A 15,183-nucleotide genomic window follows, 5' to 3' on the forward strand; every position below is an offset into this window, starting at 1 on the left:
GGTCCAGAAAATAGATGTATTAGCAGAGTTGGAGGGAGAAAGGAACTGAAATGGGAACAGAGATGCCATATAACAATACAACTTCTGAAGACAGCATGCTATCACTACAGTCTGACTTCAAGTGTCAGGAGAGCCTGTGTCTTTACATTGACTGTGAGAGCAGCCCAGGGACTTTTATTTTCCAAAAATAAAGTTGGTCTTTGTTTCTCTTCATATTGTAGGAAGTATCAAACTTACACACTGATTTTTACTGTCAAAATGAGGAGCAATGTGTTACTTTGCACCCAAGGAATCAAGTCTGAAGTCACAGAAATACTGATATTTAAACAGATTTGCAAACCCAAACCTACTTAAACATCTGGTCTGCATAGAGGTTTCTGTGAATTTCACTAGGCACCTAGCTACATCATCAAATACTTAAATACATTTCTCCTCCTCTACATTCATATTGGTGTAATTGAGACAAGAGTTTGATTTTAGTTCTTTTGGGGTTCTTTTTTACCTATCAGAAGAAAAAGATTTACTGCCTGGATAATTCATGTATGGTTCTGTTTTAATGAATCAACAATTAAACACCCACCTCTAATAACGCCCAGATCTTTTAAAAGATCTTGACAATGCAAGTCATCCACCCGGATGTATGAAGCGTCTTCTATGTTCGCCAGTGTAACAATGCCAAGATCCTCTTTTTGTGCTGGTGAGCTCTGTAAAGCTGACACACCTAAGAAGAGAATAGGCTCATCTCCATTAGATCTTACACACCCACAATAAAACTGTTAAGAAAAATAGTTTTCTTGCAGAATCCTTCACTTTGGCAGCATTGTGAAAGCCAGGGGTATACAATTTAACATCGGACTCAGCCGGGATTAACTTTGATACTCATCAATGAAAGGGTGATTTTTTTACAGAATACTCTTTTGAGAACAGAAAAGAACTTTGAAGTCTTCTGCTGAAAAGACAGCTGAATTGTGTCACGAGCTGATCTTTGCTTCGTATTCCACAGGTGACAGTCAGTGTAATGGCTATGGAAAGTTAAGCACCGTGTCAGTAATAGACACTAAATGCGGTCAATGCAGAAGCATTAATTACATGTGGGGAAAAAGCAGAGAGAGACACTTTAGTCCATTGTCTTAGAAGCTCAGCAGTGAACTGGAGAAGCTTCCCACCTGCCCCAGCATTGTGTCAAGTGTAATGGAGTTGGGTCAGTTTGTTCAATGAAATGTTTTTTTTCTAAAAGATACTGGCATAGATTCACTTTGGGGCTGATGGTGTGTTTTCTTTCGGTCAGTTACTGCAAATTGAGTATTTGCAAGAGCCTCGATATTGAGAGCCCAGGGGATGCACTGGTTCAGGCTACCTGAAACTTTGTGGGCAGAAGAAGGATAGACTTTTAGCAGGTGTAAAATACAGGTAGAGCTGCTGAAAGGGAAGCCTATTTCCAGTAAGTAGATAACCCACTCACTTTCCTATCTGTATACCCAGATTTGCTTTCATGGAAGACCAGGGCAGCTGGGGAGATGGTTACATACTGGTCACTTTCCAGCATGCAGCACACCTGGAAACCAGGGCTCTGAGGGTTCAAAGACTTTACCAGTTAAGACGCAGGTACTCTGACAGAGGAAGGGCATGTGTGGACGAACTAGGAGAAAAGACTCCTTCAACAAACAAATGAAAAAGGTTACTTCTTATTGTCTGCTCCTTTGGCTCTGGACACTGAACTGCAAGCCTGTAGTATTGTGAAGAGATGTAAAAAAGTTAATGTAGGGTAAGCAGATGTTATGCATCAACTCTTTCGTACAAAGAATTGGTACATTGGAGTCAGCACTGAAAATTGATGAGGAACCCGAACTCTTTCAAACATCAGTAGAATGAATGGTTTCACCATTTACATTTTGTAGAGTCATGCCACCTGAGCTCTTTTCTTTGGCTAGAAACTTCACTCACACTATTTACAAACACCGTGCCCTGAGGCTTTCCTTTCCCAGCTCTCCAGTAGCACAATAACTCCCTCTGGTGTTTGTCTACTATTGTTACTGCCTCAGCCACAGCCCTGGGAAACTCTGCTAGAGGATGGAAACCCTGCCAGATGATGTATGTACAATTAACCCTCTTTCCTTGATCGATGGCATTTTACACTTTGGGCAAAAAGCCAGTGTGCACCCACTGGGCCAGTCCCAGGGGTGCTCAGGTCTGCAGGGAACATCACTGCATCAGGAAAAGTGGAATGACGAGCTCCGCTGCTGCCGAGAGCTCACACTGGCAAAGGCTCATTTACATGCTCCCTGCATTTATTTAATTACATGAACAGTAGGCTTGTTGCAATGTGTCTGGATGCTTTATTTGATGAATGCTGGAACTTACCAACCCAGTCCTGAGAGGGTCAGGATACATACAGGGATACATCAAATGGCTGGATGATAGTTCAGAGTTAATGAATTGCTGTGCTCTGTTCTTGGGACAGACAGTGTGAAACTGTCAGTCAGCTGCAAACTTATTGACAGGAATGCTGTCACAGCTTCGAGGCTCAAATCTGACCTACAAGTGTGTCAAGCTACATCTGCAGGCAGAAGAAGCAAAATGAGATTCAGGAGAATTAAGCTCCTGCACTTTGGGCTACACCTTATCTATCTATTGCCATAGTAAAATTGATTGTCAGTTTTCTTAATTTAAAATTTACAAGAAAATCTAAATTTTTCATGTTAAATAGATATTGCACTATAATTTATAGATACACAATAATTTTTTTATTTATTTTAGCTCTAATTAGATGAAAACAAATCTGCAGGACAAATAAAAGGAAGCTAAATGTTTGAGTTATGCATTTTGCCAAAGAGAAGTGGCTGTTTTGAAGGGCTGCTTAATAGAAATTCCTTCCTGTGATCATTCAACTGGGTGCTCACTCCAAACAGCCCACAGGCTTTTTATATTTGACCTGAATGTCTGGAATTTTTTTTTCCTTTTCTTCAGCATATCACAGAAGAGGAATCTGTAAGCTGATTATTTTTGCTTAATTCACTACTAAATGAAAACATCTTTGCATATTCCAAACACTGCTATATAGAGCTGAAATCAGAAAAGCTAAAAGAGCTTGAAAGCTCATTCTAAATCCCAACTGTCTGATTCCCTGGCCAATGCCTCATATTATACAAAGAGTGTAACCATACTACACCTTTGATGTAAACCAACTCCCTTTTAATGTGCTGTAATCTCTTACTCCCTTTGTCTCTCAAATAATAATCCTCTTGCACATGGTAATCCTCAGAATCACATATGCTCTTTAAAGCTTTTCTTTTGGAAAGTATTCATATCCATTTTCTGGGCACGGGCAACTACATATTACAGAAAACCTGATTCTTCTGACTTTGATCAAATTGGCTGGAATTTTTCATATTCCACACATTTGCTACTTGGCTGGAACTGGGTCAGCAAAATGAGTAAAGAGCTTCTAGTTGTCCAACAGAACCACAGTGTGCTGACTGTTTGTTTGGCCAAGGCAGAAGCACAACATGTTTGGGAGAGTTAACAGGAAACAAATAAAATGACATTTCCTATTTGGACTGTAAAACAGAGAATGAGATTTAGTTGTCTTGAATGATTTAAAAATATGTCCTCCTGGACTACTAAAACAAGCTAGTAAAAGAAAAATTCCCACCTCCTCAGCAGTAATAATCAAGCCCCCTAGCATTGGCTCCAGGATATTTACAAGCATGCTACTGGCTACTCAAATTATTGCAAGGTTAAATGTTTTTAGATATTGCCACCTTAAATCAGAGGCTGAGGTTGAGACTAGAATTACTTAATCAGATCAGCATGTTGATTTAAATGATTGAATCACAACAAAAGATGATGACTGCAATGGGAGTCTCATCAGGTCAAACATAAGATCCTAAATGACAAAAACTGCGTTAATTGCAGGACATGATGAATATTAGCCTAAGGGTTTGAAAAGATCCTTTTATTTGTTGGCAAACATGCACATTGCCATAAGGAATTTGTAGTAAGCTAGGAGGAGTGCTGAGGTAGAGCTTCCAATGATACAACAGCACAACCTGCTGATCAGACCATATCATCTGTCCAAGCCCAGCCAGTTTGCCTTGCTCGCTCCCCAAAAGACCAAGCACAGAAATTTCTCTGGGTTTGCTTTTTACAGAGGGCAGGGTCTGTTGTCCTAGCAGCAAGACAGATCCTGGTTGTACTTCTGATGTCCAGGGGTGTTGGTTTTTTTTCCCCTTTTTGGGAGGTGCTTCCCCCCATCCTATGGCGTGGGGACCAGCCACCCATAACCTCTCTTTGTTGGTCTGCCCTACACAAACATGTTATCCTCTCCTCTCCTGGACCAGCAGGGCAGGCAGAGTAAGGGATCAGCCGTGGGCTCTGGATCAGCTGCTGACTCACAGCAGCTGCCCTGAGGATGATGGATACACAGACCTGAGCTAAAGAGCATAGCTCTCTGGCATTCTGAGTTAACGTTTCACTATGTTTACAATTTGATCTTGTGACTACAAGAGTCTTAGAGTTTCTCCTGAAGTTCTGTGAGACTCTCATTCTTGTATAGTATCAAGATCACATTGCACTTTCTTCACTCAGATTATAACATATGAGTCACAAACCAGAACACAAACGCCCTCATTTCAAGAGTCTGAGGGAAGGAATTCTGATGGCCCCACAGCCTAAGCAGCTTTGAACCTCCAACAGGAGGTTTAGGGATGCCCTACAGGTCCCTCTTTGCAGTGAACTGCAGTAGCATATGTGTCATAGCTCAAAGACTGCCACCCAGGCATAACAAGAACAATAAATAGTACCGATAAACACTCCAAGTTGAAGTGGGCTGCACATGGGAATCAGGCAGTACTATTTCTAAAAGAAAGGCAGGAAATTAGGCTCTCTTATGCCGTTTGAAATGTTTACAGTAAATCAGCAAAATTAATGGTTCTAGCAGATAGAAACTCTGCTCTCACTGAGAATACACTGTACTCCAAGCAAACTAGCCAAATATTAATTACCTTACAGCTGTTTTTGCCATTTATTTCCTTGATTTCCCAAGATGATGTCAGCTGAATTTTCTCATGAGTGCAAACATTTGTGTTGCAAAAAATAAGAAACTCAAGGATCTAATCCATTTTTAGGAAATAAAGTTAACTTATCAACTATAAGTGCTAACCTTCCCATTTCACATGAAAGTCCAGAAACTTCAGATATATATAAAACACTTGGGTAACCTGACTGTTTGCATGAAGGCTTAGATTATAGATATTGAAGGCAAACATCTGTCAAAAGGAACAAGTTTTAATTTGGTGAGCAGAAAAAAAGTGAGTTAAAACCCCAAGGTTAAAAGCAAGATCCCTAAGATGATGATTAAAAAAATTTTTGATGTAGATGCATATGAAAAGAAGTAACTACATCTCCTCCATTCCTCCCTCTAAGGAGTCCAGCTGTCACAGGGAGCATCCTTGCTCTCTTTTGTCCTCATCTAGGTGATGACAAACAACTCTAGTCTGCCAAAGCTTAAGTAAGTAATTATCCTCCCAATCTTTGTTAGCAGTGTATTGATTAGACAAACACAACTTTTAAATTTTGAAATATGTTGCCTGGTCCAGTTTCTGAACTTTTAAAATCAGTGCCTTCACTTCTAAATCATTGCTTCAATGTTGATTGAAAACCAGTTTATTGAGGTAATTATATATAAATAAAATTTTTCTTTAATCTTAATTCTTAATTGAAATGAGATAAAATGAACAGGAATTAAAATAGAAATTGATGTAAAACTATTGCATAATATGTTATTGCTATGATGAGAAGAAAATTTTAGTATTCAAATGGAAAGCTTAATGTTCTCAGCATTCGCAAGACTGGAATCAGAAGGTCTAGATTAAAATTCAGTCTCTAATTCCCTTTTTATTTAATCTTTCTCATCAGTGATACAGCACTAATAATACTTACATTTCTTATTCATGTATTGTTTCAAGGATGAAAAATACAATGTCAATGTTGTGTATTATCATAATTAGTTTTAGAAGTGCAAATGAAATCATGAAGATATATATATATATATAAAGAAACAGGGTATTTGAAACCATAAATGCACAACACTGAATTCATCAGGAAATAGTCTGGTGAGGAAAAGAAATTAATCTTTTTTTTAGTGTCAGTGAAGCAAAATTTCAGAAATCACCATATGACATTTTCTCCCATATATTTCCCACTAAAGAGGTTGATTCTAAGACTGTTTATGGAGTAACTTTTGAAAGTTAATTCTATTACAGGTGCAATTATCTTTTGATGCATGTATGGTTAGAGTCTAAGATTTTCACTTTACGATAGAAGAGTGGCTGTATAGACAAAGAACAGGACTAGGGAACTAGTAAAATTTTGTAGTTAGCTGGATCACAAAACACCTAGTGATATATTAAAAAAAAGAAACTACAAAGTCCTAGTTAATTACCTATCTGTATTAAAATAAACTAACCCTTTCCATCTGGAGAACTCATAAATGGCATAATAGTGAAACTAACAATAGAAGAAGAAAAAACTCCTTAAAATATTAATGTCAGCAGAAGTCATCCATCAGAGTTTAAGATAGCACATGACAAGCATAATTGGCTTATTATTTTTCCAGGCAGTCACTAGAACAAGATGAATGACAAAACTTACAAGTTACAACAATTTACCAGTTGCTTGTAAACTAATTTAGCTATATTGTGTTATAAAAGTGTGTTGCTGTACATGAGGCAATAGACTGACTCCCTTTTTTTTTCATCATGGACATCATCATCATCTGTTTACCTCTTCTCTGCAGTGGATTTTCAAGATTCAATCCCAAACAAGGGAATGAAATGCTTTGGAAAATTTGTCCCTTTAACTTTTTACTTCTAATCTCAGCAAAACTTCACACCATCAAGCACCTGCTTATCATTCAAAATAATGTTACTTAATGGACATTGGCATGCTTCCTTTCAGAAGAGACAGTCAGAAGTAATCCTCCATTTGCATTTGTGGCTGAAACACAGAAATTCCAACCCACTTCAAGTTTCTAGGCAACTCTAAATCAATATGAAGGCTTAAACTCCAATGTGATTTTTGGTATAAATTCACTTATTTGGGTTGCAGGAACATGCACTGATTTAGTTATTCTTTCAAAAATAAATTCAAAGTCATCTTATATTCTGTTCTAAAAAAACCCTTCCGGAGCAATTAAGTGAATCAGGGATACAACATGGATAACCTCTGGCAAGATGTATGCCCCAATGCTTTTCATGACCTGAGGATCCATCTGTATACTATGTAACATGAGGATAGACCAAAATGACAGAATTAAAAAAATTACTGTAGAGCTATTAGATTTTGCATGCTGACACATTTACTTGCATGGTGCTACACCTTTCTGCCCTAACTGATTAAAATGTGGAATAATTTTAGAATGAACCAACGTAACATCAAAACTAGAATACTATGATACCATAAGTGTGCTTCATTTTTCAGCTGGAAATGAATCCTTTATTAATTGCATTCACGGTTAATATGATGGCTATCTGAAGAAAAATAGTTTAATGACAGGCATAAGTCTAGATATTCAACTTCCACAGAAAAACAAGGAAGAACCTATGGTGTCATTTGACTGCCATAAAACCGTAGAATTATGGAATATTTTATATTGGGAAAGACCCTTAATATCATTGAGTTCAACTGTTAATCCAGCACTGTCAAATCCAAGACTAAATCATGTCCTCAAGTGCCACAACTGCATGGTTTTAAAATAACCTTCACGGATATGACTCAGCCACTTCCCTGGGCAACCTATTCCAATGCCTCACCACCCTTTCAGTGAAGAAGTTTTTCCTAATATCTAATCTAAACCTCCCCTGGTGCAGCTTGAGGCCATTTCCTCTTGTCCTACTGCTAGTTCCTTAGGAGAAGAGACTAATATTGACCTCACCACAACCCCCTTTCAGCATTCCTATAAGATTTCTGCCCAACTTGGTGTTGTCTTCAAACTGGCCAAGGGTGCACCCAAGCTTCTTACCCAGATCACTGATAAAGAGATTAAACAGGTCTGGCCCAAATACTGAGCCCTGGAGACACCACTAGTGACTGGATACCAACTGGATGTGACACCATTCACCAGCACTCTCTGGGCCTAGCCATCCAGTCACTTTTCTACTCAGTGAAGAGTGTGCCCTTCCAAGATATGGGCAGTCAGCTTCTTCAGGAGAATTCTGGGCAAAATGGTGTCAAAGGCTTTACTAAAGTCCAGGTAGACAACATCCACAGCCTTTCCCTTGTCCACTAGACTGGTTACCTTGCCATAAAAAGAGATCAGGTCAGTCATCAGGACCTGCCTTTCCTAAAACCATGATGGCTGGACCTGATCACCTGGTTGTCCTGCACATGCTGCATGATGGCACTCAAGATGATCTGCTCCATGACCTTCCCCAGCACAGAGGTCAGGCTGATAGGCCCGTAGTTCCCCAGATCCTCCTTCCGGCCCTTCTTGAAGATAAGAGACATATTTTCTCACCTCCAGTCAACTGGGACCTCCCTGGTCAGCCAGGACTGTTGGTAAATTAAGAGAAATAGCTCAGTGAGCACTTCCACCAGCTTCCTCAGTACCCATGGATGGATCCCATCTGGCCCCATAGGCTTGTGTGCATCTAAGTGGTGTAGCAGGTTGCTGACCATTTCCTCTTGAATTATGGGGGCTTCATTTTGCTCCCTGTCCCTGTCTTCCAGCTCAGGGGCCTGGTTACCTGGAAAACAACTGGTCTTACTATTAATGACTAAAGCAAAGAGAGTATTAAGCACCTTGGCCTTCTCCATGAAGATGTCATCCTTTCTTATTTCAAAGTAGCTTTAAAACCTTCAGGTAAGATATGCAGGTCTATCACTATATCAAATCTCAAGCTTTAATACCAAACACATGATTAGTGTTGTCAGATCTGTAAAAATTTAACACCTTAAGCAGATACTAAATGCAGTAGCACCAACTTGGCTGTTGGCAGCTGGTTGGCTCTAGCAGGACTTGCCACAGGACTGGGTCAGGATGTTTCTCTGGGTGGGATCCAAGCCTGTCTCCTTCTGTTCCCAGCAGTCCCTCCTCAGGGTGACCTTCTGGGTTTTCAGCTTCTCTAAAACATCCTTGGTGAGCCTGAGCACAGGGCAAGCTTTCTTGATGGAGGGACAGTGAAGGGATTTAACAGGTGGCTGGTTGCTTGACTTTCTGTTTAATTGACCATCTTAATGCTGCTGAGATCAAATTATATTGTTTGCAGTGTGTTATGAAACACTACTTTGGATGGGCTATTTTTCATTATTACTGAAATCAAGTAACTGAATGCAAAGGGCAGCTGGATGAGAAACGCATTTTGCAGCCAACACTGTATTGTATTACACTATACCACCAAAAGGCACACAATGAATGTCAGAGGGTGTTAAGTTTTCACTGGCTCAAGTCTTCTGAACCTTCATCTTTCCCAAATGAAGACATATTACAAGAACAACTAAAAAAATATTTTAGAGTTTCAGTTTTCAAAGAATTTCTTGTATAGTTGTTATGTGCTCAACTCTTTATGGCTCAAGCTTTGAAATCATAAAACGAAATATATACATGCAAGACTTATGAAAGCTTTTCATGCCAGAAATTGGTAATTTCAACTTTGATACATCAGGTCCTTACAGATTTGAAAGAAGCAGCTGCACAGAACAATTAGGCAGCTGGAGATCAACCCTCTGCAGTGATATAAAGCTCTGGTTTCTAAGCCTGCAGGGATATGCGATATCAGATTTTAAGTAGTGACGTCTTAACATGCAGAAGAGCTGTCACTGCTGTTTTCAGTTTCAAGAAGGGAAATTATTTCTGGGGGTAAAGCCAAATTTAAAGAGGAAACATTTTGGAAGTGTATTAAGGCTAAAGCTGGAACCTCTTTCAAATGGCAAACATGTTTGAAACAGCAAAGTTTAAGTCTTCCTTTTAAACATTACTTATCACTACATTTACCTTTTCCAAAATACTTGCTTTTTAACCTTGTTTACAATGTGTTCTAGTGCATTTGTGTGTGATAAGTCTTATAATCCAAAAGCAAAATGGTAACAGCCTGTGGGATCATTTTAGTCTAGCCTTTTTCAGTCTCTGCAAATTTATTTTTAATAATGGCTTTTTTGTATTTGTGATTTTATTAGGATGATTGGTTAAATCTCTGTCCCCTTAAATACTGCATGGAGAGCATCCAAAACTGCTCTATATGTACCAGCATTGAATACTGCAAAAACTGAGGGGACCTCTCTGAGAACTAGTCAGGTACTGTAAGATCCCCAACAGTCCTTAGCTGCATTTGCATCTTCTGTCTATAAAAGAACTCCATATGACAGTTAAAATAGAGTCTCATTATTAACACAAGTGGTTACAAAGAAAATATACTGAAGATCCCAGGGGAAAACACACGCACAGAGGTATAACCTACAATTTAAACTAAATTTAAGTTGGGGAGAAATCAGAGGACAGAAGATTAGTTATACAGTGTATATTATATATTTTTCCATATAAACAATATTGCCATATATCTGCACATAACACATAAGTCTTCCTTCAGGATGCTCTCAATAAATGCCCTGTATTCAAAATGTAAAACCCCACAGCCCTTATAAGCCTTAACTTAGCCCCATTGACTCTTTCTTCACAAAATGGCTACTAATTCAGTACTCAGAAAGAGCAGTGATTGTCCGATCAGTAACTCTGCCATACACTGGGTTTTCCTTTCTGTTTGATGTGCAGTCCCACCACAGGTCCACCAAGCTCAGCTCACATTACATCCAAAAGACAGAATTCCTGTTTACCTTGGTGACTAACCTTTTCTTTCAGACAACAAAATAAATCATCATCTATTTAAGAATCACCCTTCTCAGAAAAGTGAGGTTAATCACTTCCATTTCAGAGGTGGGAAAATAAGAAGATAGAATAGTTGAATTTTAGAGTACCTACAATTCTAAGAGCCCAATCTGAGATGCTGTCCAGATTGCATCACCTCCTGTGACTTAAATTCTACTTCAGCACTTAACCAACCAAGTTGACATCTCCAGCCAAAGATCTGTGAAATAAGTTCAAAGCAGGCAGACATGTCTGTACCCATGGCAGGGTGGTTGGGAACTAGCTGATCTTTAAAAGTCTCTTCCAGCCCAATCCGTAATTCTGTGACTCTAGGACACCTGCAGGAAATTACTGGTTTAACACCACACAGGAGCTTTGTGTCAGAAGCAGGACAGAATCCAGCTCCCCAAGGGCAGCTTTCCTGTCTGAGCAATTTTCACCCACAGCTTTTTCATCAAAATGTTCTTCAGTCTTTTTTATTTCTATGCCGTCTTGTTGAGTCACTATGACTTTTCCTGTAACTACTTTAGGTTGAAGTCTTGTAAAAATTATTTTTCCAAGTTTTCTGGGTCTTTTTGGGAAGCTCACTGTAAGGAATAGGCTGAATGTGATCTATCTCGAAACCTCACAGACTTGAGGTCCTTTCCCAGCTGGTTCCAGCTGAATCTCCCTATGATCCTGGTGAGTTCTCTTAGGGATCACAGTTTAACACTTCTGCTCCTGTGGCTTGCCACCTAAGTCTTCTTGCCTTATCTGTCACTACTGTCCTAATTTTTAGTCCTAATCCCTAGTCCATCAGCATCTTACAGGTACCTATGAAGTGATTCTGTGTCTTCCTGACATTTGCTCTTGCAGCTCCCCAGTAGAGTTTGCTTAGGCAAACACTTGGCCCTGGAGCCGAACATCTGCCTTTCAAGTTGGTTGTTGGTTTTTTTTTTTTTTTTTTTGGTAAGAACAAAGTACATTGTCATGGTGTGGTGCATGAGGGTTTTCTTCCCCCCTCAGCATGTGAGAAAGATTTAGTTTTGGGAAGAAAACCATCTCGTTGAACCTGTTATGCATTATCTTTGTTTTTTAAAGATGGCCATGAAAGACAGTAAGTGTTTACATTCTGCTTTACTCTCTTTACTAGAAAGCATTGCTTGCTACAAACATGACTTTAAGGGAACCAGGCATCCATACATTAAGTGAAGATCTCTGGAAGAAATCATTAGCTCTTTGCTTTAAGTGATTCCCTTTGTTTCCCTTTGTTCCAACATGAGCCTATATGCATAAGTACACCCAGCTGTTCTCAGGCCTTGGAAAAGTGACCTCCATCTGTGGCAATGTGAAAGGCCAGAGAGCTGCAGTACTGCTTGGTAGGGCTTACTGCTGATGCTAATAAAGAACAATCACAGCAGAGGAGGAAGCAGCCACAACTCATTTTCATCATTGGTCTGCTGGAAAGCTATGACCCACATTTGCAGTTACCTCCAAGAAAGTTCTCATTTATTTATTTCCAGTTTGAAATGATCCTTTGTCGAAAGCACAAACAGATATCCATCAGGGGAATGTGAATTCATACTGCAACTTTCTGCCTGGGACCAATTTGTACACTAAATTAAGGGTGGAAGCAATGCAAATTGTTGATGCAAGTAGTGTAATCAGGAAAATCCATTTAGAAACCTTTCAAGACTGAATAAAGCTGACAAACTAAAAATTTGCAAAGCCGAGGCATGACAACAGCTTTCAAAAAAATACTTGTTTAGTAACAAATTTGCAAACCTCTGCAATAGACCAGGCACATTTCAAGTAGAGCACCTGTTGATGTATTTTAATAGCCTTCCAAATCGAAAACGTCATTTCACATTCCTCGTTTCCAGGATCAGATGTCAGTGTCCTTGGAAGCAGGAGGTGCAGCAGATAATGCCCTCTGTTACATTTTTTACAGTGCTGGCTTATTTTTACTTTCCAAGCATGTCTTTCTGTTTTTCTAAATGTTGTGAGAACAATTTTCATTTTCACAAACGAGGGGAATGATGGTATTGTGGCAGTTGCGCGATTTCCAGAGAAGTTAAAGACAAAGGGTTTGCTGGTGTGGTTCATACTGTGCCGCAGTTCACACTCAGATGAACTTCACTCCTTCAAACTGTCTGTCCTCAGCACTGTCTGCAGCTGTGAATTCAGAGCTGTGCCTTGGCTGCTGCTAGCTACAGCATGGCACGGTCACACATCACAGCCTGTCAAGCACTCAGGCTATAAAGGAACTAGCACTAAGCACACCTGCACAATTTTGTTGTGATTTCCCAGATATCCTCAGCTGCTCAGCTTCAAAAAGCACCCAATAAAGGACTTACTTCTTATATATAAATAGGATAATCTAGGATGTATTTATTTCAGGGCAAAATTCACTTTGGCTATGGAAACGGTTTTGCCTTCAGTGTTCAGTAAGAAGTTTTAACATCTTGGTTATGGTACATTAAAAGAAAAAAGAGATTAGGTCATAATTTCTCAGATATCACAACTAAACTTAATTCATATTACTGCTGTTATTATCAACCTAATTCTTTTAAAGGGAATTGCATTTAGTTTAGACCTAATTAACAGTTTTGTATCTTATGCTGGAGTAGATCCTTATAGCCAGTTCTGACCCATTAATAAGATAAGGGTTCCCAGAAAGCATCAAATGACATAAATCAACTCATGCATATATGGTTGTTAAAAAACTTGACCCTGTGCCACACAGTCCATTCATCTGAATGAAACTCAGGCCGTAGTTTTGCCCATAAATGTTACATTTTAAAATCTGTAAGTTGAAAGAACACAATGTACTGTAATTGTACTGTATTTTTACAACTTGTTCAAAAAGAGATTTTTGTCAAAGAACAATCATGGAGTGGAACTGAGCCAGCCAGATTACTGGCAAAGCTTCCTGCTAAATATGATTAGATAAAGGGAAATCGGAGACTGGAGAAAATTGATCCTCTCAGCAGAATTTACCATAATTATATGCAGGATGAGGAATTAGTTATTATTCTGCTGTTAAATTCCTCAAGTGGCCAGAAGGAACACTCTAGCATAATCTGCTTTTTCAATCTAGTCCATGCAAAATGAAGATCCTGTTAAGAAAAATGTAGATGTGTCTGATCAAGTTCTATAAACCTGGTAATTTTTTTCCCTAGAGGTTAGACAGTGGAGAAATGTATTGGGATTGCCTTACCAGCAGTTCTCCAATATCTTGCTAGCCTTTTGTTTAACAGAAGTTTTCATTCCAAGAAGTAAAATCATTGAATTTCACACATGCATTCATCCTTGACAAGCTGCAATGCAAAATAGCCTCACCTCAACTGCTATTCTTATAAGGAAACTTCTTTGCAATGGTTTATTGCTAGCATGACCTGAACTCTGCCTCGTCGTAAGAGCAATCACATTGTTGTGAGTCAAATTGTTGTGTTTTTACTAACACAACAGGAATTCTTTGATTACAAGCTTCTGTTTATGCAAGGAACGCATGGCATGGAGCACAGCTTTCTCATTGCTGCCTAATTCAAGTGGAGGCAGTGCTAATAAGATGAAATAATTCAGAAAAGATATAAGTGCTTCATTAACACAAAGAGAGAATAGGTTATGTAGCCTAACGAAAAGAGGCCATAGATGTTATTGAGTGCAGTGAAATAGCAACAAGAAAATTGTGATAGGTAGGCATTGCTGACCCATGGGCTGACAGCACAGTTATAGAATCAGAAACCTTCTCAGTGCTTCTCCTTTCCAAAAATCAGAAATAGTTACATAACTATTCAAATTAGCAACATGAAACAGAATCACAGGAAAAGGAAACAAAAGCAAGAAGCTGTGAAAAGGGACAGCTTGTCTGAAAGATAATTCTATACAGTTAAAAAGGATAAGAAAAAAGGCACTGGTATTGTATGCCCCTAGATTAGCAATGATCTTTCCCTGAATGCAGTCTGGTGTGCTAATTATCCCCATTTCTTTTATTATAGAAGTTGCAAACATGATGGTTTCATAGTTCATGACTGGGAAGGTGACCTTAGCTGCAGTATTACTATAAGCCACCCACATCCAGTCTGCTGAGATGGTCTCACTGTAATTCTACTAATTAAAACACAAAAACGGGGGAAAAAAAGGAAAAAAGAAAATCTGATTTACTAGCAGGGGCCCAGAAAAATCTCTCAAGTTGTCAGAGCTGAAAGACTGTTATCTCCTCTTCACTTCCTGCAGCCTGTCATGTAACCCATTCCCTTTCCTTAGACAGGAATGACACTTGTCTGCTGGAGCTGCCCAATTTGTCCAACAGCAACATTTGACTGGGAATGCAGGGAGTCCCC

The 15,183-nt window shown here is 39.1% G+C and overlaps 1 protein-coding gene across 1 annotated transcript in view; it reads right to left on the reverse strand.

Annotated features, from left to right (window-relative positions):
* Positions 1-580: 580 nt before the first annotated feature.
* Positions 581-15,183, reverse strand: part of LOC103806307 (disks large-associated protein 1-like) — a gene marked incomplete at its 3' end in the record, with an annotated part of 61,676 nt that continues 47,073 nt past the window's right edge. The window contains exon 4 of the mRNA XM_009078988.1: positions 581-721. Within this exon, the coding sequence (XP_009077236.1) occupies positions 581-721 (141 nt within the window). The remainder of the gene's footprint in view (positions 722-15,183) is intronic.

This window comes from Acanthisitta chloris, unplaced genomic scaffold (genome assembly GCF_000695815.1).
Source record: "Acanthisitta chloris isolate BGI_N310 unplaced genomic scaffold, ASM69581v1 scaffold8497, whole genome shotgun sequence".
NCBI lineage: Eukaryota > Metazoa > Chordata > Aves > Passeriformes > Acanthisittidae > Acanthisitta > Acanthisitta chloris.